This window comes from Eupeodes corollae, chromosome 3 (genome assembly GCF_945859685.1).
Source record: "Eupeodes corollae chromosome 3, idEupCoro1.1, whole genome shotgun sequence".
Classification (NCBI taxonomy): Eukaryota; Metazoa; Arthropoda; class Insecta; order Diptera; family Syrphidae; genus Eupeodes; species Eupeodes corollae.
Window position 1 is genome coordinate 117187955 of NC_079149.1, and position 24050 is coordinate 117212004.

The 24050-nt window shown below is 30.1% G+C and overlaps 1 protein-coding gene across 4 annotated transcripts in view; it reads left to right on the plus strand.

The window, feature by feature from the left end:
• LOC129952806 (uncharacterized) overlaps window positions 1-24050 on the plus strand; it is an 84285-nt gene that overhangs the window by 35105 nt on the left and 25130 nt on the right. For all 4 annotated transcript variants that reach the window (XM_056065643.1, XM_056065642.1, XM_056065644.1 and 1 more), the window contains one exon: window positions 18390-18422. In XM_056065643.1, the coding sequence (XP_055921618.1) occupies window positions 18420-18422 (3 nt within the window). In that variant the 5' untranslated portion in view covers window positions 18390-18419. The remainder of the gene's footprint in view (window positions 1-18389; window positions 18423-24050) is intronic.

Sequence of the window (24050 nt, forward strand, 5' to 3'; positions counted from 1 at the left end):
GTTCTTGTTTTTTATTAGAATATTTAATGTTTTTTTTTTAAATAAAAACAATTCAAGAACTCTTTATGTTGCTGGCACAAAATTATAAAATACATTGTTTTTGTATTTACGATTATAAACAGAATGCGGAATTAAATAAATGCGAAAAACGTGGTTTCAATATTTTCGATATCTAAAGTTATAATTTTTTTTCAGCAACATCACGTTTTGAATAAACATACAAAATAACTGATATCATTTAAAAATTAACACTATCAGTAAAAAAATAGTTAGTTAAAATTTGCAAAACAAATAAGTTTGTTTCTCTTTCTACTAACATAAAAGGGTGTTTTTTTTTAAGTCGTGTGGTTTTCAAGAAGAAATAAAGCGTATTTAATTAAATTTTGTGGCCAAAAATGTAGTTTTAATGTTATAAATTATAAGCGTTTGTCATTTTGTTCTAAATATGACTTTCGGCAAATGAGAGTCTGAGCTGGCTCGAATAACTTTCAGGCGAGAATCACAGTTTTCGACCACTTCTTGCAGAAATAAAGACCGTTTGTCAGCAATTAAGTGAGGAACATTCTTTATAATCCCTCAAAAAATAGGCAAGCGGTGGAAATCCATTATTTTGGTAACAAATTTGAGCAATTTGCATACGTTCTTCAATAGTATATCTATGTGCATAAATCAAATGACAGCTGTCAAAAAGATCAACTCCGAAAAAAAAAACACGTTATATAAATTTGCAATGCATATCACATAAAATCATAGCACAAACACATTTGCACAAATAAAAAATTATTAATATATTTATTATTGTTATTTTAATTTGTTACGGTATTTATACAGATAACATAAAAAATTAAAACCTTGAAATATGATGCAAATGTTTTGTATTTTTATTTTGACACACTTAAAATAGTTTTTGAGGTCGCACATGTTAAAATTGCAAAACTCTAAACAATTGATGAATTTAAATAATTAATTAAATTTAATCAGCTTAACATAAAATTAAGCATGATTCATAAATAAAAATTTACTTTTAATTAGCGTTTGTGAAAAATTAATAAAATGGCGATGAATTAAATATATGATGATTTTAAGTATGAAAAATAAAATTAATTGATAAGGTTTTTGGCCCACACAAAATTATGTACGAATTCAAAACTTTGTGAAGTTATAAAAAAGCGCTTTTAAATATGCATACAAGTTCAGAGGCTCCTTATTGTTCATCTATCAAGTCTTAAAAACTTCAATATTCATTAATATCGTTGCGATAGATCTTGAGTATTTCAAAATTCAAACTTTAGATAAACAAGAAAAAATGGGCTATGACGGTTATGATCACTTCACAAATTTCATCTTTCTGCTTCATATCTTGAATTCATATCTTTGCCGTGGCTGCAAGGTTTGATGTCTTTCACAACGATATCTGACAGTTTCAAACATTGTCCCCACCCTCCTCCTGCTCCTATCTTCCTCACTAATCCCTCCAACATTAATTTCAATGGAGTAAAACAAAATCACCTTAAAAACTGATATAAATATTAACAATGATCCAAAGGAGCCCCTATGAATAATATTCACAACATCTGTGGTGATTCTAAAGATTTTCTATTTGTATTTAAAATTTAGTTTGTCCCCCACAATAAATCTAAAACAAAAATATACCCAAAAGGTAAACAATAAATTAAGATAAATGCCTTTCTATTTTTCAACTTAAAGTGTAAATTAAATCCAAACAAAAAAAGACCAATAACATTCTTAAATCATTATAACACACGATAAACGTCATCATAATTGGTTCCGGAATTCTATATTTTAAGTCTTATGTTATCCCAAAATGGTATCACAATTTTGTTTGTATTTTTCTTTCTTCACAACCCCCACATTATTTTCACCAAAAAAGTTTTTATTTATAATTAAATGATCGTATCTTGTTGTTTCTGAAGATAAACGTACTACGAAATACTTGTGGATGGATTTTTTTGTGTCTTTTTCTTTTCCTTTGAAATGCTAGAATAATATGCTTACGATGCGATGACGACGGGGACAGGAAACCAAATCTGGTCACAAAAAAACTCCTGCTGATGCAGCATATTGTTTTTTGTTTTATGTGAGTATGTTTATGTGTGATAAGTTTCATAATGAAACTTTCAAGCTTCTCGATTGAAAGCGATCATAAATCTTCATTCGTTCGTATCGGAATAAGATAATCAGATTATCTGCAGTGCGGTGTGGTGATAGTGTTTACTTTAATGTTGAGGTTCGCTGGAATATCCTGTTTGCATTTAAAAAATAATATGCACGACTGGGTCGCACGAATTTGTTCCTGTGTCCAAAGAGTTTAAAAAATAGTATCTGTATTATGTGACTTATAATAAAACTACAGAATAAGCTTATATTCAAAAATTTTAATGCCATTTCATTTCTTAAGAAAACTTTTATTTTTGAAACTCAAAACTGTTCCAAACTTTAATTTCCAAGTTTGAATTCAATCGATCAAATGACATAGGCTGCTTTTTAAGACTTCTCTTCTATCAAAGTGTTATGTTTGGTTGAAATTTTTTACGAATGCAATACTTACCATATGATTTCTATATATCGCAATTAGAAAATTGACAAGTAAACTTTGATATGTTTTTTTTGTCACTGTCATCTTTTTTTAATTTCCAACTGCAGCATCATCATCGGGGTCAAATCTTATAAAGAACGGACCTACCTTTATTTTCGATCACTCTACACGTTAGAAAAAATAAAGATTTATAGACACTTTTGCACTTTCCATTACAGTCCACGGAAGGTTTTTTGTTGTTGTGAATTGCATTATAATATTGAATCTATAGGTATATTGTATCTTAAAGATGAGAGAGCTTCATGCTCACAACGAAAGTGATTTGTTGCTTTGGTAAATAAAACGACGACAAACACGAAGTAAACATTTTAAACACAACTTTCATCTGCAAAATACACAAAACGACCATAAGACGATGATGATGATGATGCTGACGAAGATAAAGTCGATGAATATAAAGATACTTCAAGACCTCAAGTGATGACGATGATGAGAAATAAATCTGTGGTATGATCTTCCCTAGTAGTGCTATGTTGTATGAAATATTATACCTATGCTATTATGGAGATGCAACTTGTTGTGATGTTTACTTTGAGAAGAGTATGTGCTCACGAGAATTTAATTTATTTTTATTTGTTTTTTTTTTTATAATTTTTTCACTTAAGAAAAACTCTAAAGTGGTCATGAACATGAACACGAGATATATTTCGAAGGTGACATCATAAAGTAGATAGCTATGTAGCTCTCTTAAAGATAAATCATGACCTTTATAACACGAATGATGCCATGCATCGTCTTCATCATCATATGACCGTGTTTCTTTTTAAGTAAAAATTGTATGTTTAATTAAATATCAAAGTAAGGAGATGCAATTTTTATTAACTCTTTTATTCTTGAGAACATGTCAATTTTTCGAAAAGATATACATAGTTGAGATATTTTTAAAATATTCTAATTATATACCGAAAAGGTACGTCAAGAATGGTAGGTTTCTAAATACATATGCATCCGAAAAGTAATCCATCGACCATGAAAATCTACATTAAGAAATTCTCTTTTAATTTAAAAACTTAAGATGTTTTGTTTAAGCTTAACAGACATTCCTGTCTATGGCAATAATTAGTTAACAATTTATTTAATTTTTATTTTTTTTTCCAATATTTGGCAAAATACATTTAATCTTTTCAAATTATTCTTATTGAATAAAAATTTGTCCCTTAAGAAAGGTCTTAAGTCTGTCTTCAACAACAACTAAAATTTTAGCTCATTCCGTGTTGTTTTTTTAAATTTGAATTACAAAATTTCTGTCAGTTTTCCAAAAGAATAAAATTACAGCGGCTTTTGCAGCAATAGGACCACTGTTGATCTCATAGTTAATCTCAACGAACAGTGGAGCAAATCTTTGCACTTCATAGTTCAAAAGCATTTGATAGGGTTTGGCGTCAGGCCCTCTTATTCCGACTTAAACACCTTTGTACAATGGGGATTAAAAATCTCGTTTAATTTAATGTTTCAAAAACCTAATGCTGTCTTGTATCGTTAAAGCGAGATATATTCCCTTGCCATTATCCATGGATAGCACTTGCATCGAGGAGACTGAACATTTCGATATTCTCGGTATGTGTGTCACCCATTACCTGTTGTAGAACGATCACATACGCGATGTCGCTAAAAATGCCGCAAGATGTTTGGGTTTTTTAAGGCGATGCAAGAAGTTTTTCCCCCCTCTGATCTGGCTGTTATCTGCAAAACTTATATATGTACGTCCAAAGCTTAAGTATAACTCTAATCTCTTTGCTGGTGCTCCTGCAACTTACTTTAGCCTCTTTTTAAATCACTTTTTTTTTAATTAATTGGTGATAACACCATCATTTACGTTGCTTGAACATCGTCGTAAAGTTTCTTGTCTCACGCTTTTTTACCGTTATTTTAACAGTTTATGCTCAAAAGAAATATCCAGCTGCATTCCTCCCTTTAAACAGTTCAACCGTAACTCTGTCGCTTCAGTAATGCTCATCAGTATACTCTTTAACCCAATTTCGGTCGTACTGTCAAGTACAAAGATTCGTTCCTTAGCCGTACTACGTGAATGTGGAATGCTTTTACAAGCCATTGCAATATTCTGGAATTCAAAACCAATGTGCACCGACACCTCCTTTCAACTTCTATCTCCTCTTCCTACTGCTCACACTGTGACTTTGCATTATACGGGTAGTAATATACCCTTCCTCCCCTGTAAGCTTATAATAAAAATAATAGATACAATTTTGTTTGTATTTTATTATTGTTTATTTAAAAAATGTTCACCCATTTTTGAGACATAGAATTTTGAAATAGAAAATCCCCAAAAAATTAAACATATTTAAGAATTTACATACATCGGCTTAAAAGTTCCTCAAATGATTAAAAAACAAAACAACTGCTGAATAGGGGGGAGGGGGGTACCTTCCTGGAGCAATGCAAACATACATATACAAACATATATATACATATGTTTGTATTGAAATACAAATCTTAATTTCGAAATTATTTTATATTTAAATCTTGAGTTAGAAATTTTTTAAGAATACAATACTTGTTATATAGATCCTATTATTCGCAAGTTGAAATTCCTCTTGTTATTTCTTCTTGCACTAGCCTCCAAAATTATTCATGACCAAAACATTATATAATGAAAATATTCATAAAAGTAATAAAAATGTAAGGTAACAAATGCAAATTATTATATTGTTCGTTATTTACGTAGGTTAATGAAATATGTATAATACGAATAAACAACATTTTTAAGCTTCTAAATGTAATTAATTTAGAGGCTTAGAAAACAGAAACCCACGAATAGTTTCGCTAGCGAAATTTTTTTTATTAATTAAACGAACTTTCATTCAATTATGAACCACTGAAATAAATTGAATACGTTCAACAATTTGTTTTGTTATTTGTTGTTTGTACTGCCTGACTGATTTTTTAGATTTAAGAGCTGATAAGATCCAAGCTATAAGTTCTACCAAGCAATACATTTTACTTTTGATTAATCTTTAATAAAGTTAAAATATTTGTATAAAAATACATTTCAGATCGTTCTGCAAGTGGTTTTCTTTATGAACAACGCCAACTCAAAGCCTTAATCCCATTAAAAACAAACTCCTCTAAAACGCACTAACTGGTGTGTAGTTATCTTCATTTTGGGTCTCGAACCAACTTATCGTCAGTCAGTGAATTGTATTTAATATCACTAAATGCATTTCTTAATTAAAACGGATTGAAGAACTTTATTCTCGTATCCTTCCTTTGGGACATCACACACCCGAGAGGAAAAAATAAACTAAGTCGAAACAGGAAATCGACTATTAAATTTCGCCTTACCATGCACAACAACGAGTGCGCGTAAATTTATATGCATCTTAAGATATTATATCTTTGAACATAAATGAAGATACTGTTGAAGCAGCACCATACACACTCTCGATGAGATGCTTAAGGCAAAAATATAATAAATGAAATAAAACCATGATTAAAAACAAGACAGAAAAAACATTTTAAAGCAAAATGTGTATCTTGACGTTTTGCGTTGCGTTTTAATATTTCTTGTTTTTGTTGTTGTATTTATATGCTTTGCTTTTTAATTTATGCTGGTTAGTGATATTCCTTTGACTTTTGTGTCATGTGTTTACTGATGCTGGAGTGGAAATATCTACGTCTGTTTGGATGTTTGCAATGAATAAAGTACAGAGTATGGTATTAGAAATTTTATTTTTTTCTTGTTTTTTTTAATTTTTTCCTCCTTTTTCCTATTCGGGAAGCATTTTCATATTATGATTTTGTGTCGCATCTTTATCATATTTTCCCTTAGTAAAAAAGCAGAACAAAGCCAAAGGAAAATGTGTGTCATAAAAGACTTAAGATTTTTTCTGTGATGATGTTGCAATAGAAATATTTTTTTTTTGTGATTTATGTAACCAAAAAATGTATGTTGGTAATGCATAATGTTTTTGATACCTTAGGTTTAAGTTGTCAGCTTAAGGACTTAAAAAAGAAAAAAAGAAATTTCCCCCGCTGTATATTTTATTTTTAATTTTACAAAATATTAATAGTAATAAACATTTTGTGTAACATAAAAACTATGTTTCTTTGTTAACAAGACATTTGAGTCATTTTGTATTAGTTTTTAGTGGTTTTTTAGGTTTTCGCTATTTATAAAAATTAAATTAAGTTTTACTTAAAAATTAATTAAAAGGTTACAAAAGTATTCTTCTTAAAATAAAATAAACTTAAGTTTGATTTAAATATCCGTTTTTATTTCCGGATATTTCATATTTATCATTCCGATAATGAATCCGATTTGTCGAATTGAAAATGTTGACATTTCTCGACGTTTCAAGGTCCCTATAGTCAATATAAAAGATTTTTAGGAAGATGTCTGTGCGTGAGTGTTTACGAACGTTCGTACGTCCGTACATCCTGACGTTTTTTCGTCGTGCATAGCTCAAGAACCAGAAGAGATATTGACTTTAAATATACTTCATACAGATAATAATGCAGAAAGGGCTCTCAAGAAAATTGCGTGGGTGGTTTTTTTTTTTACCATGGCAGTTCAAAAAAGGTAAAAATTTTGGTTAACCCAAAATATCACACGAGCCAATGGCTCTAGAAACTTAAATTAAATTTTATATTATGTATTTTAACGTGATTTTAAACCAGTATATTTTTGGAAAAAAATCAATCAACGGTTTTTTTATAAATCAAAAATCTGAAAAACAAATTTTCACCTCGAAATTTTTGCGAATAAAAAATGATTTCATCTGCAATAAAATTTTGAGAAAAATCAAATTGACAATTTTTTTTCATAAAAAATAAAAACAAAATTACTCAAAGTTGGTAAAAATTGAATTTCGACTCAAATATCTTTTCAAAAACTTGAGGTTATGGCTTCAAACTTATTGTTTCAACATTCGGACAATATTTGAGAACAATCGAATTGACAGTTTTTTTAACAAAAAATAAAAACCTAAAAAAACCATACTCAAAGTTGGTAAAAATTGATTTTCGACTCAAATATCTTTTCAAAATTTTGAGCTTGAAACTACTTTTATCTTTTAAAAAATATTGTTGTACACATTCATTAAAATAGTTAGAAAAATCGAATTGACAGTTTTTTTACAAACAATGGTTTTGTCATAAAAAAATAAAATCTAGTACGAAAATTTGGTAAAAATTAAAGTTCGGTTCTTGATATCTCTCAAATTAATTTAATTCATAAAATTTATAAAAATTTACGAAATGCAACTAAAATTGGTTAAAATTTGTTTTCGACTAAAAATCTTTTTAACAAAACTAGATTTTCAAACTTAACTATTTCTTCATATGAAAAATATTGCTGGTAATTTTAAAATTTTTAAGAATAATTCAACTGACAACTTTTTTAACCCAACACGAAAACCTACAAACTTTTAAGCAAGACAAATCGAAAGACGGGGTGGGAAGTTATCAATGTGGGTCGCATTACATCCTCTTTTTAATTAAATTAGCAAAAATAATAAAAAAAAAACAATAACTCAGTATTCTAAAATGTCCGTCTCACCTTTTTTAATATTATTATAAATATAACGAAATTTATCTGTAGTAGGTAGACATTTGCACTGGTGCTTGAAGTAAGTGAAAAAAGGAATCCCGAAACTACGAACGTACGACCAATTTTGCTTATGTACTTAGCTTTCGAGGTGAAAATGGGTCTATTATCAATGGAGATGATTGGAAGATAATTTGTTTTAACATCCTTATGATTTTCATGAATATGGTTATCAAGTAGCTTATCTTTTTGTACCAACTGAGCTTTAAAGGCCAAACATAGCTAAGTCAAATATGTTGTAAATTGTTTGCAAAATGTCTTATTCAATCTGCAAACGACAAACCGGGGTTTTGTCAACTCTTCTGCCTACAGCAGCAATATTCTCGGTTGTCCTTGGTTGACACAGATGATTTTTTCCATTATAACACTAAATTGTCTCAAAAGCCTTACCAGTTTCAGTGTTAGCAAACGAAAATGTGCTTTAGTTTTGCTTACTGTCACTGTAAAATTAATTTAACTTATTTAAACAGTTTGAAGCATGTATCACATTATTTCTTAGAGACGTCGTTGTTTTCAATTGTCAAGTAAAAATTACAATTTCTAAATTGGCAGCTGCTTGAGTAGAGTGTTACTCAGAATTAGGCTTTTTTTTGAAAAAAAAACTTTATTTTTAATAAGTTTTTATTGCCATTTGAAAAATGAATTAGAGTTATAAAATAATTTTTAAATTAAAAATTTGGCAACACTGTCTGTTTTTTTTTGACAGGGGATTACACAGTCTTTGATGGTTTTACCAATTGAGGTTAGTTTTTACCGAATAATCTACCTTGAATAGTGTGATTGCATTGAAGTGAAAAAATATAATAAAATTGAAAGCAAGAAGATTTTCGGTAAAAACTTTTATTTAAAAATACTGCTTTGCTATATTCTATTCGAATTAAAAATCTAAGGAAAATATTGTGGTTCTCCAGTTAAGTTTTCATTGTTTCTTCTTTCTTTATAGAATATCGAATTCCATTATCATTTAAAACATTCCCATCATTGTCATATCATATCTTTCTAGACCTGACTTTATGTATGTATCTACTCTTTTTAAGAGTCTTCATTTAATACTTGTGTATGTTAACCATCATCATCTGAGAGTAACATCCGTTGATATCGAATGCCATCTTCACATCCTAGTTACTATACATGTTCAAGAGGGGATGGGATAACATTTACGATGCTCTTTTATGAATGGAAAAATGAAAATGATTGTTTGGTTTAGTTCAAGTGTTTCTTTTTTTTTTGCACAACCCTCGCCCTAAGCAGCACGATGCTCTTAAAACCTTTGCATAACTATGACGGAGAAGACAAACGAACGCACGTTACACTTGTCGCTTACAAACAATGTTTCAGAGGTTCAGACTTCTCAGACCCGACCCATCATCAGACCCAAAGAAGAGAATTGTCAGTGTATATATAATATAGAGTGGCAATAACCTCTTTCATCCCTGTAATCCCTTTTGTTTCCTTTTAGTTTTCTTTTATTTTTTGTTGAAGACGATATCCGATAGTGTGATGGCATGCAACTCAATCTTTGCCATTTAATTCAGTTTGAGTATGAAGCACATCACGCAGCTTGAGAAAAGCTTTAAATGTCAAAAGTGACATACGTATACGTAACGTAAACAATGGGTTAAGACTTTTTGTGTTTTTTCATTGTTTGTACAATCTTTTTTTTCGATTTGTTGGGTTACTAAACATTTTATTTTATTGACAGTTAAAGGTGTGGTTTGTATAGCAGTAATCGTGTTTGTTTGTTTGTTTGACTTCCTTTTCCTCTTTATATTTCTATTTCTTTGTAACCACCACACCACAGTTTCAATACAAGTACCATTTTTATTGTTTGCAATTTTCTTGAATAAGCTTTCCGCACCCGCAAAAATAAGTTAAAGAAAAGCAAAAAAACACACACAAATCTATTACGTAAATTGTTAGTAAATATTGTTGCTGTTGCTGATGATGGTAAACAAAACGTGCTTCGTCCTATCTTTCTGACCTTTTATTTACCAGGTGTTATTTCTTTTGGTTTTTGGTGTTTTTCTTTTCCTACTAAATGAGGCTCTATCATATTATGGTGGTAGATAAGTAATAGATCGAAGAGTGAGAATGTTTGGAATCAGCAGTTGTAGAACAGCAGTAGCTTTTGGATTGAATCATTTTTACGCATCGTTTCTTTGAAAAGCATCATGAATGGCAGAGGAAGCTTCCACAATATGGCCGATAGAATTCGTTAAAAAGGGACTCCTTGATTTTGACAGTTGATAGTGGCCATATTTTTAAACTGATAAAAACACAAACTATTAGATTTTGACAGCTGATAGCGGATATATTGTTGAAGCTTCATCTATCAAATGGGCTATTATTTATTTAGACTATTTTGGGCCGGAGTTAGGATGGATAGAAAGCAGTCGCAGTCAAGTATTTTCAAATTTGCATATTCACTTAAATGTTCTTCATTACAACAGCTGACAGAGGATCTGGAAGGTAAATGCACAAAGACGACGAAGTAAAACACAAAAATCCTGTCCAAGACAGCAAAAACAAAACATTTATTTTACAGAAGAATTCGAAAGATTTGTTTTAATTAACTTCAAAAATGTACCAAATAATTTTGAAGTCATGATTTTTTTTTTGCAGTAATTAATTAACTTCAAAAATGTACCAAATAATTTTGAAGTCATGATTTTTTTTTGCAGTAAACATTACATTCTTTATCTGGCTAACGATTAAATGCTTAAAATTGTTTTCTGGTATAAGCTGTTATTGACACAGTTGCTTACATTTTGTCTCAGCAATCATTAGACCACACGAAATGTCTTTTCTGATTTTAAAATGTTGATTAGCTTTAGCACAGAGCTGCGATTATGCAGCAATATGCTTTGAAACATTTACTATGTCTTATTGCGGTACCAGTACCCAGTTTGGCTGGGCCTCTTATCTTGTCACATTTTGTGGTTTATATATTTATGTCTTGCTAACTGTTATGTTTATGCTGACCCAAACAAAGCTAAAGAATTTTATACTTGTTTTTAAACAAATTATTTTAAAATCTTTTCTCTGCTAATCCATCATAAAATGCCAGTTTTCGCAAAGTTTATTTCTCAAAATTTTTTATTTGGTTTCTTTTAACTACCGTCTATACCGTACCTTTTTGCTTACCATAACTTAAATCACCAAAATACCGGTCCAACCTCAGACAGTACGACTAAAAGCTGCCATCGAGTTCGGATGTGTAAACTAGAAAATGTAGCGCAGCACGCAGACTACAACGACGGCGATGCGACGCACCACTGTGCACGGTGGCTGACAGCGCAAATTCGCGTAGCAGTGGTACCTAATCATGATGCAGAATTTAGCCTACGCGTCTACGTCTACATTTAGACTGCGCCGAGCTAGTAAATGATAACAGGTTGCGGTTGGTGTGTCGCACTTCAAACCCTCATCATCATTATTGAGTCTTGTCTAAGAGATCCCATTTAAGATACACCCTGCATCTGCATCTGAACCATGCTCCAGTCTAGTAATGGCATCGAATCGGTCGCGATGGTGGGTATAACTAAACTATATGCGAAACAACTAATCACAGGCTATAAACGCACTAAGTGTCCCGCAACCATAGACATCCAGCCAGGGCAGCTCCGCGCCTCAATTAAAATGGATTACCACAATGTTGATTGCACTCTGATATTCCAGGAGTAAAATGACAGGATTTTTTTCTTCATTTTTTATAAGGAAGTTATTAATTTTATTTGTATCTTTAAATTCAAAAGCAATATACATAGATACATAAAAAGAAAATTACTAGATAGGTACTTAGATGTATATTTTGTGAATATTAATGAAAAAGAAAAATTAAGCGAGGTGGTTGCAATTATTGGGAATAGACATCATACTGAGCACTGAGCAGGCACTGCCAAGTGCTGCGACGCGCCCCACACCACCTCCCCACTGCACTGCTCCGAAGACTTAAACTTGTTTTCAAGGAATGTGCGCATTGATATACAAAGTTTAAATCATAGGCAAAGGCAACAGGTGATTATAGTCGTAGCAGGTTGTATGAGTCTTTATTTTATTGCAGAAATTTAAGTAGAAAAAAATAATCTGGAATTAACAACATTATTTGAGAATTATAGAGGTATAATTTTTCTATAAATTGGGTCAGTTAAATTAAATTCGATTATATAAACTGCAAATGCAGAGGCAAGCTTTAATTTGTCTATTGATTGTAGAAGACTATTTAAATATGCAATTTATATTAATTGGTAGGTTTATTTTTTTTTTCAGAGGACTTCAAGATAGGTTTGAAAATTGTTCATATGTATATTCATTTGAAAGCAAGCCCAGTCGAAACATTGACTTGAAGAGGATCAAAATCAAATCTTTTAAAGTTAGAAGACTAGAAATATCAGTTTGATAGTAAACAAAGTCTATACAAACTGAGCAATATTCATAGGAATTAATGTTAAAAATATTTTATTTAAAAAAATGTTGCACATACGCCACAGTGTATTCTCCATTGAACTTAATTAAAACCAAGACTAAAGCTAGTTGTGGATTGGATAGGTGAGGATGAGTGAGGATGAGTGAGGATGAGTGAGGATGAGTGATTATGAGTGAGGATGAGTGAGGATGAGTGAGGATGAGTGAGGATGAGTGAGGATGAGTGAGGATGAATGAGGATGAGTGTTTGTCTGCTTATACATCCAAAACCAAACTTTTATGTTGTAGGTTTTTGTGAAAACTTCAGGGAATAACCTTTTAAGGGCTGAATTCGTAAAGTGTGCTCATAAGTTCACATTTGTAGTTATTGTAATCGGTCCGATATTGTCGATGTCTTAAGGTACTTATTTTAATTGAGAAAGATGCCTTTATGTGCATTCTGAATAATTGTATACTAAATTTAATATTATTTAAAGCATGAAATTTTTTTTTGAGAAAAATTTAAGAAACCAAAACTCTTATTTTTACTTGAATATTAAGAGGTTGTACAAATAATGTTTAAGTTAAAAAAAAAATCAATCACCAGATTGTTTCTAAAAAATGAAAAAAGCTACTGCTACAAAATTTAAAAAAAATTGATTTTTGACTCAAATACTTTGAATACAAAAGGAATATGTTGACTTATTTTATTTTTTACAATACATTGTTACAATTTAAAAAAAAAACTATAATTGACAGCTTTTTTTTACATAAATAAATCAATTTTTGGCTATGCAAGTTTTAAAGTTCTTTAAAAGACAATTAGATTATAAAATTACAATTTACAATATTTTGTGATAGTAATAGTGGGACGTTATTATCGTAGGTCGCATCCCATCTTCACTTAATTTTTGAATATTTAAATCCTTAAAACACTTGGTTAAATTAACGTCAGGAGCTATTTCAGAAAAAAAACAATATTCAATACTTTTTGAAAACGTAAAAAGATTTCTTTATAAACTTCATATTCTACCATGATATTCAAAACGAATTCAAAGTGTAAAGTATAGAAATATAACTGCATTACAAAGACCATTCTAGCTCTAAAAATAATATTTATTACGTTATAAATACAAATAATGTACTGTCTCAGCTGTATGATATCATCTTTTGAAAAGTTTGTATGATTTAATTCTTCTAAGCTGACGAAAAACTGTCAGATTATTATTGAAAGATTGATATTAAGCGTTTTTTTTTGTTAAATTTGACTGACACAACCCGCCACAGAGCAACATTTTATACAACGTAATTTATCAAACAACCAAAAACAAATTAATAAAATACGAATTAATTTTCGTAAAGTGAATTTTTTGCTATTGTTGAAAATAAATTACTTTAAGTTGAAGTTCAATTTTTTAAATGTATTCAACTTAGGTATATGCGTCATTCCATGGATCAGTGCAGTTAAGGTATGCGTTTTATCGTGACTTTAAATTTGATATAATATGACATCATCTTGAATTCACTCACACATAACCTTGAACCTGTAGACCGACTATGTACATACAAACAAATACATAATGTGCCTTGATGGGCTGCTTTAAAAAACCCAAGTCTGAATCTCCCTCATGTCAGGTTTAATTAATTTCGTGAACACCAGCTCCAGTTCAATCTAATCTCAAGCCTCTTAACCGCATCAGATCCTCTCCTCTGGGAACAGAAAAGAAATAAATGTCTAAAGTTAATGAATTGAAATTCCATTTGCGGCTCTGGTTTCTTATACGAGCAGGTTCGGTACCTAAGGTATATTAAAGATGCATTAAAAAGTTAGAGACTTCTCTCCATCACATCCACATGCCTCCATCCACACAATTTGATTTATTTGTCTTAATATTAACCCTGAAAAAAAGAAAGAAATTCCAGAATATATAAGAAATAATATGAAAAAAGGAATAAACAGAATTCACGAAGAAACTGCTACCACCAAATCGAGCTAAAATGGCAACAACTCAAGAGGATACGAAATTTAAATAAAAGAACTTTTTTTTGTGTTTGCTTGAGCCTAGAGGGGTTTAGAGAAGTCTCTCGGTTTTTTTTTCTTAGCTTTTCTTCGAAATCGCTATTTTTAAAGTTGTTTTGATTTGCTTTATTTGTTTGTTTGTTTTTTCATTTTTTTAAAAACATTTTTAATGCTTTTTGTATGGTAATAACACTTTACAGACAATTTTGAGAACTAAATTGTATTGTTCTTGAACAAAAATGACATCTATTAGGATAGGACGAGATGAACGACGGTGGACGCGACAAGAGTGCCTCCAGGCTTGAACGTTCTGTCATTTGAATTGAATTTACAATTTAAATTCAGATTTTAAGTTTTGATGTTCGAAAAGATTGTTATCGTCTATTTTATGAAGCAAGAAGCAAATAATAATAATAATGAGACATTTTTTGTTTTCTGCAAAAAATATGACATCAATTGGGTGTTATGTATTTTTGTTTAGTCTTTTTCTTCTTCTTCCTCTCCTTTATAGCTATGAATTAGAGGTTTTTTAAGAACTTATTTGCGGGGAAAACAATCTTATTATGTTTTTGTTTGTGTTTTTTTTTTTGATTTAATGGATTCCATTGAAATTTTTACGAACCTAGATTTGATATCACAAGTATGATTTCATTGTAATTTTGTTTATGTTAATGTGAGAATTTAATATCTAATAAAGAAATTTTAATTACATCAGAATATATTAATAGCTTCATTATAAAATGGAAGATTGATTACACGCTAAATGATGTTATTAAGTAGAAAATGAATTAAATGCACGTTTAGATGACAGGTACTTAAAAAGTTTGACTTTTTCTTTTTTTAAATAAAATTGTCTGAAAATCAAATGAAATTATTTTTGAAGTGAAAAAATTCATAATTTAATAAACTTTGTGGGAAATGTATTTTAAATAAAACTCGATAGTGGAGGTTTAACCAAAAATCTCAAAATTGGCAAATAAGAATCTTTAGCAGGTAACATTATTTTCATTGTTTTTATTAACATCCTACAGGAAGTTATTGTCCGATTTGTCGAATTGAAAATTTTGACATTTCTCGACGTTTCAAGGTCCCTAGAGTCGAAATAAAAGATTTTTAGAAAAATGTTTGTGCATGCGTGTGTACGTGCAAAAAGATGCAGAAAGTGCATGAGAGAAAATTGGGTGCGTGTTTTTCTTACCATATCAGTTCAAAAAAAGGTGAAAATGTTGGTTAAACCTAAATATCTCACGAACCAATGACGCTAGACACTTGAATTAAATTTTATATTATATATTGATACAAAACCAGTATATTTTTGGAAATAAATCCAATTAACGTTTTTTTATAAATCAAAAAAAATGTGTTACCTCGAAAATTTTACGAATAAAAAATGATTTCATCTCCAAAAAAATGTGCAACAAAAAATAACGTTTTTAACATCTGGTAAAATTTTGAGCAAAATCAAATTGACAGTTCCTAAAAGTCACATTACTCAAAGTTAGTAAAAATTGAATTTCGACTCAAATATCTTTTCAAAACTTTAAACTACTTTTATGTTTTAAAAAAGATTGTTGTCAACATTCAGTAAAATTTTGAGAAAAATCTAATTGACAGTTATAAATAAATATATGTTGGTAAAAAATAATGTGCCAAAACTTTCTGCTGCTTTGGACATCTCTTTCCAATGCATTGGTAAGCCTTGCCAACCCTTACATTATGTAACTTATTCTGTTTGACATGAATGGTAGACCCATCCAGGAAATTAGTTGAAATAGCCTTTTCTGTTTAATTAAATTAACAAAAAATGTATTTAAAGCCCTTTTCATACTTTCCTCAAGATTGAGTAGTTTTTTTTCTTTCAAAGAAATTCGTTGTCATTATTTCCAATGCTTTTTTTTGTGGAATTTTCAAATAATATTTGCTTACATAATTCGAATAAAAAAATGTGTGACATTTGTGCATTTCATACTTTCCCACTATTAACAAGTTTAATATGTTATTAAATGTTTATATACAAAGAAGCAACAATTTTCATTCAAATAAAAAACAATAATAAAGAAATTAGCCTTTTAAGTCATTTACCCACAAACCTCTTACCTCAAACAACTCTTATTCACGACAATTATGACAAATTTGTGTTGCTTTTGGCTTTATTTTTATCTCGAGACTGTTATCGTTATTGTCATCGTCACGGTAACTAATGCACCATAGCAAAATTTTAAACATTAAAGACGCTTGCCATTGCCTTGCATGGCCATCAAGCCATTTAATAAAACGTCATAGGTAGGGTCTTGCAAAATAAAAAGCCATTAGCTATGCATATAGTGTAGCTGATGATGGGTGTGGAACGAACAAAATGCATAATCTTTAATTTCCCAGGCTCCATTATGGTGGCAGTAATGGCAAAAGGAAATCTTGGAGTATAGATATATGTACCTACCTTTCTGACACTTTCACGAAAATATCCACTAATCTTTTTGATTTTCTTTGTTATTTTTGTGCTTTAAGCTCAAATCTGACAGCAACATTTTTCTATTTTAATAAATTAAAAATTTGAAACAGTCTTTTTTTATCGAAGTATATTTAAATAATAAAAAAGATACAAGAGATACATAATAATAATTTGGTTAGTCAAGGTCAATTAAGCAAAATTTTTAGGTGGGAACCTAACCAACCATTACCATCACCTCTTCCTGGGTCATTAAAAAAAATCGTTAAATAAAAATTCCCACGAGATAAATAATTTTAAATTCTTCGTGTTTTACGATGTTTTAATAATTTTTCTTAAAAAAGAGAAGTTTGGTCTGTCAAGATTGTATACATTATTTTTCAATAAGAAGTGGCACTTTGATACTAAAGACTGACTTAAGTGAACTTCAAATTCTTAAAATCTATAACTATTTAATGTGAAATTCGGTGCTATGAGTATGTCATTTGCAGAATGCGTAATTTTAAAGTTCGACGTGGAATCGACAAACCTGGGTTTTTGTCAACACTTTGGTCTACAGCAGTAATGTTTTTACTCACATATTTTTGAATTTTTACATTGGCGTCAGAAACTACTCTTCACATCGTTTTGAGACCACAAATTTCTAAGTTTTACGGACTGTGCAAAAAATGTTTATTGTATATTGAACCTTAAACAACTTTTATTAATTTTTTAAAAGGTGTAATTTTACGTAACAAATATCAGAAGATTACAACTTCAAAAGCCATAGTTTTTTTTTAATTGAAAATCGCTTTAAAAACGTAACATGTTTATTCTATACCTGAAAAATTAATTTTTAAAATTCATTAAAAAAATTAATATTTTAATTAACAAAGAGTAATAACAGGAACCTTCAGTCCCACGAGTAGATACACACATGTTTGAGTATGTAAATATTATTTTGTACGTGTATTGATTGACCCTTTTATTTATATTGAATAGAAAATGGGTTAAATTCATATTTATCTTTTTCCAAGATAAGCTTTGTATGCATAAGGGAATTTTTTGTATACCTTCCTTTAATAAAAAAATATTAAAAAATAATGAATGGAGTGTATTTACTCACGTTTGGGTAATTCAATTTTTGACACCAATGTTAATTTTGTAATAAAATATTTAATTTACTTTTTGTTTTCATTCTCGTTTATAAACAAATTTTTCAATGCAAAAATTCATGTTTTTATTTTAAACCAACAACAAAAGCAGTTTTATGTTAATAAAAATATTCTTTGTCAATTTATTCTTTGTTATTTAATGGTGTTTTTCAATTTTGTTTGTTTTTTCTTTTTTTCAGAAAATTATTTTATACTAAAGGATAAAGAGTATGGTAAGTTTATTTATACATTTATATTAAATATTAAAAACTTCATTTAAATAGAACAAGTACATTGTAATGTTTTATAACAAATTAAGTTTTTGTTTTTTAAATTTTGTGAGTGACAATAACAAACCTTTTATGAAGTGGATAAAGTAATTTAATGTTATAAAGTAATACAATAGTATTTAGCAGGAAATATTTGTCAAAAATATTTATGTTTTATAAATAAATAACTACCAATAAAAAGAAACTCAATAAAGTAAAATAAAATAAAACAACTTAAAATAAAATAAAATATAAAATAGAATACAATAGAAATTTAGGTGAGACTAAACTAAGACTGAGGCGAGACTGAGACGACCCTGGTTTCAGGTCTAGCTGAATTAATTGAATGTGTTTTTCTTCAATTTTAAAAGGAAGGTGCCTCAAAAAGGTCGCATAAAGGATTCCTTTATTAAAGTAGTGGCTTAAAGTCACATAGACAAATATATAGACATATGAGATGCAATTTCTCCTATCTCAAAGATATATTGAATTTTATCAAAATTTATAGCCTGTCTTTTTTTTTAATTCAAAACTTGTATCTATCATTCAAATCTTAACTTTATCTTGTTATAATAGTACGAGTAATTGTGAAGTAATTTTATTAAATGTCCAATCCGTTTCAATTGAATTCACTTTGATACAAACATATATAAATATTTTACTAGAGTACTTTTACGTACAATACGTAAACATGTACGATTGTCATCATCAGGTTTATAAAATATTTTATGAGATGCAATGCTCTTAATAGAGGAGACGACAGAGAAGTCACTCCAGATGAATTAATGAATTTTTAAAATACATCCCTTTTTAAATTCTATCCGTATACGATACTTATCCTTTATATACATATCTACATATAAATTTTGAATATTTGCCACTTAATTTATTATTGGTATATGGAATTTTTGAGTGACAAAAGCAGAAGCTTTCATGGAATGTAGTATTATGTCAATTTATGTAGGCTTAAAGTACACTTGAATGAATGGATATGGTATTACAAAAATACAATATCTCTACCTAACCTGTCTATAAATGTGTTTTGTACCTACATAATGTAGGGGATGTAATAAATAAATGTAACGTTCATATACGAATGTATAGATTTTTTAATGGAAACATAATTCATTGTTAATCGGTCACGATTTTTTTTGAATTGGCTGAATCATTATTAAACAAAAAACAAAAATTACAAAAACAATGATAAGTAATTTTTTTTGTAAATCAAAAGAACAATGGAATATTAATGAGATATTATTTATAAATGTGTGCAGACATATGTCAAAAAATATTATGTAATTACAAAAATATCACAAGTTACATGGACTTAAATAGTTGCGATAGATTTTAAAATACGGAAACTTTTACAAGAACTTTTAAATGGGACGTTGGATAGTTTTGGTTATTTCTCAGAAAATATCAGTTACATCCCAGCAGAAATTAGAAGCAAAGACCGTGGGAAATTTTTTACCAAAATCCTATCTTAATTGTTTTATATTTAATTCTTTTTGAAGATGCTACTTAGTTAAAAAAAAAACACAAATTTGAATGATACCAAAACAAAAAGTCAGACATTTTCCACATTGATTGCTCGAAACATGCAAAACCGTCACAACATCGCCAAACAGTGCTATTATCCTAATTTAAACATTAATCATCTCACAAAAAAAACAAACAAAACACAACCATTATCCAAATCCTCAATTTATTAACGTTAAAGTCTCACGATAATTCCTCCAATATGTACGGGTATGTAGGTATAAGTATTTTTCATTTCCTGCTCCTCCTTTGAAATGAATTACACAAGGTTTCAATTTCGCGCCATTTTCATTACTTTATTCGTTAAAAAACTCTTCTTTTTTTAGTGTAAAACCCCTCTCCCCCCAAAATGTTATGTATCTTTGCCTTTTGTATACTTAAACTCTCCTTCCATTGCAGTCAATATATCATAATAATTATCCTTGTAAATGCTTCTAATTTTCAGCAACGGAAAATAAAAGGAAGAAAAGACAAAATAAAAAAAAACAATCCGAAGAAAAAACGAAAAAATTCAACTTGAATTAATTTAAACGGATTAATATTTTGCCAACGAGTTTTTATTAATGCACAGCACATATTCTTGTGGTGAAGTTAGCTATAACCACATTCATGGTGTTATCTGGAATCCTTTCCTCTAACTTTATCCAAAATTACTGTATCTACTCTATCCATCTATATGCTTGTACGCATATGTATATACTGAAATTCAGCAAACCCCACCCCTTCACGTTTCTTTTTGTCTTCATTTCACACGTTCATTGAAGTTGAAGAGCCCCAGTAACGCTTTTCGGTTTAATTAGAAATTCCCTTGGATCACAAAAACGGATTGGGTTCTATATCAACAAAGACAGGGAAGGATTTAGTTCGATGAAATAGGCTTTCTTCTGATTGATTTAACTTTTTTTTCAGTTTAGACACAATTTCATATTTATCAAAAGCATACTAAAAGGGGAAATAAAAGATTGCAATTACCACTTTTTTCTGGATTAGTTTGATATGTTTTTCAAAAATGTTTCTTGTTCAAGAATTTTTCTTAAGAACTGGTCTTGACACTAACGAAAAGAGAGGAAATTATTCAACACAAACACTTTAGCCGCAATACTACCACTTTATGAAATGCCCATTTAGTTTACCCTGAATCCCAATTTAAAAGGAACTGTCGAATGGAGAGATTCTATTTCTTACCACACATCAAAAATGTGGAATATTTGGCTGAACTCTATTCTTCTCTCATTTTTAAATTCAAAAATTAAATCTGAAAAACGCAATGTCCACCACGAGACTTATTTTTTAAGTCGTTACACAACATTGCCTACACTTTTTCTTACATTTTTAAGTTTATTTTGAGGCCCTTTTTCAACAATTAGTTTGATTTTTAGATCCGGCCGTTATCTTATTTTCGGCTTGTGTGATGCTGTAGGTTTATATAGATACGTCAAAAAACACATCACATTTTGCTTCAACTTCTTATGAAAACTCATATATCCCTTTTTGTTCTCACCGAGTTGAATTGACTTGGATTTGAATGTCGGAAAACAACAATTTTGGAAGAGAGAGATGCTGCCTGACTTAGCTTAGTTTTGGTTTAAAATGCAAAATATTTTTGTTATTCTATAATGTTTTCTGTCTCTCTCTCTTTCTCTATGATAGTTGCTAAAGTTATATTTTTCATCAATAAAAAACCAGCACACCTTCAAAAAATAATTTGTGTAGGTACAACTTACATAAAAATGAATTCATTAGGGATTGAAAATAATAGAAGCTTTGAAATGTTAGTAGAGTGTTGACGACAAACTCAGGTTTGTCGATTTTTATTCAACCTTACATCTAAACGGTGATTTTTTAAGAGCTTGAGAACTTTTTAAAAAAAAAAACGCATAAAATTTGCAAAATCTCATCGATTCTTTATTTGAAACGTTAGATTGGTCCATGACATTTACTTTTTGAAGATAATTTCATTTAAATGTTGACCGCGGCTGCGTCTTAGGTGGTCCATTCGGAAAGTCCAATTTAGGGTAACTTTTTCGAGCATTTCGGCCGGAATAGCCCGAATTTCTTCGGAAATGTTGTCTTCCAAAGCTGGAATAGTTGCTGGCTTATTTCTGTAGACTTTAGACTTGACGTAGCCCCACAAAAAATAGTCTAAAGGCGTCAAATCGCATGATCTTGGTGGCCAACTTACCGGTCCATTCCTTGAGATGAATTGTTCTCCGAAGTTTTCCCTCAAAATGGCCATAGAATCGCGAGCTGTGTGGCATATAGCGCCATCTTGTTAAAACCACATGTCAACCAAGTTCAGTTCTTCCATTTTTGGCAACAAAAAGTTTGTTAGCATTGAACAATAGCGATCGCCATTCACCGTAACGTTGCGTCCAACAGCATCTTTGAAAAAATGCGGTCCAATGATTCCACCAGCGTACAAACCACACCAAACAGTGCATTTTTCGGGATGCATGGGCAGTTCTTGAACGGCTTCTGGTTGCTCTTCACTCCAAATGCGGCAATTTTGCTTATTTACGTAGCCATTCAACCAGAAATGAGCCTCATCGCTGAACAAAATATGTCGATAAAAAAGCGCGAAACACATTTCGAACCGAACACTGATTTTGGTAATAAAATTCAATGATTTGCAAGCGTTGCTCGTTAGTAAGTCTATTCATGATGAAATGTCAAAGCATACTGAGCATCTTTCTCTTTGACACCATGTCTGAAATCCAGCGTGATCTGTCAAATACTAATGCATGAAAATCCTAACCTCAAAAAAATCACCCTTTATAACAAAATAGCACGTTAGGTTTTTAAAGATCATTGAACACAAAATAGCAAGTCAGCAATCGTCTGGCAATCGAAAGCAATTTGGTATCTTCACTAATTGGGTCCTTAAAATGATTCGAATTTTCATGGACAAATCATTTTCAGTCATGAGGCCCATTTTCACCTCTGAGGCTATGTTAATAAGCAGAATTTTCGCATTTAATCTTCGAAAAATTAAAGAATGATTGTTGAAAAATATTTGGTGCGGTTTTTAGCTTTTCGAAAATGAGGCTGGTACAAATGGTACTTTGATTGTAAATTTTTCACAAAAAAGTTTCCTGACAGTGTTTTTTCTCTAGGAACTGATCACAAATAATCATCGGGATCTTGTTATTTAACACCTCATCTTTTTTACTTGGAGCCACGTGTAAGATAAGATCGTTGCTTCAAAGTCGATTCAAGAACTTAAAGATCGAATTCGTGAAGTTATCGACGATGTCCGAATTGGTCGTGGAAAATTTCATGAACTGGATATGGTACTTCAAACAAAATGGGGCTGATATCTTTTACTATTGTTAATGACATATCCTCTCCTCTTTGCAATCAAACTAGCATTATGTGATTTTTTCTCAAAGTTAGTCCTTTATTATCTTTATTATTTGAAAATTTTGATTGATTTAGAAAATAATTTTGATTGAAACCACATGAAAAGTAAGTTGCCAGAGCAGAAGAAATTAAAACAAATTTCCTCATTCGAAAGTATCTGTTTAAAGACAAATTTTTCCATTTTGACGGACAGAATATAAATTGCCATCATGTTGAACGACGAAGCCTTAACAATATGTCTGCTATCAATACGTCGGACTTCGTTATAAAATGTTTACTCTTACCATAACTTATCTTAAATTTATTGAATACTTTCAATTTCAACTAACTTAATATGAATGCATTCTGCTATTTTCCTTCCTTCCCTTCTTTCAAAGCACACACTTTATCTAATAAACTACCTCGGAAGTTATTAATCACTCAATTGCTTGGGAAAATCAAAATGAATCTTATTAAAGCAAAGCATTAAAAAAAAAACAAAACACCTTTACACACAAAAAAAGCTCAGCAATTTTTTTTTTTCTGACAACTTTTTGCTTTACCTTTGAATACCTAATATCTGTGCGAGTATCTTTATCTACTGTGGGAAATATGTTTTTTTATTTGAACAAAAATCTGTGTGAAGGGAAAAAATCACCATCTTACAGGTACTATAAGCAAAACCAGTATCTCTCTCACTATCTTGTATTAACA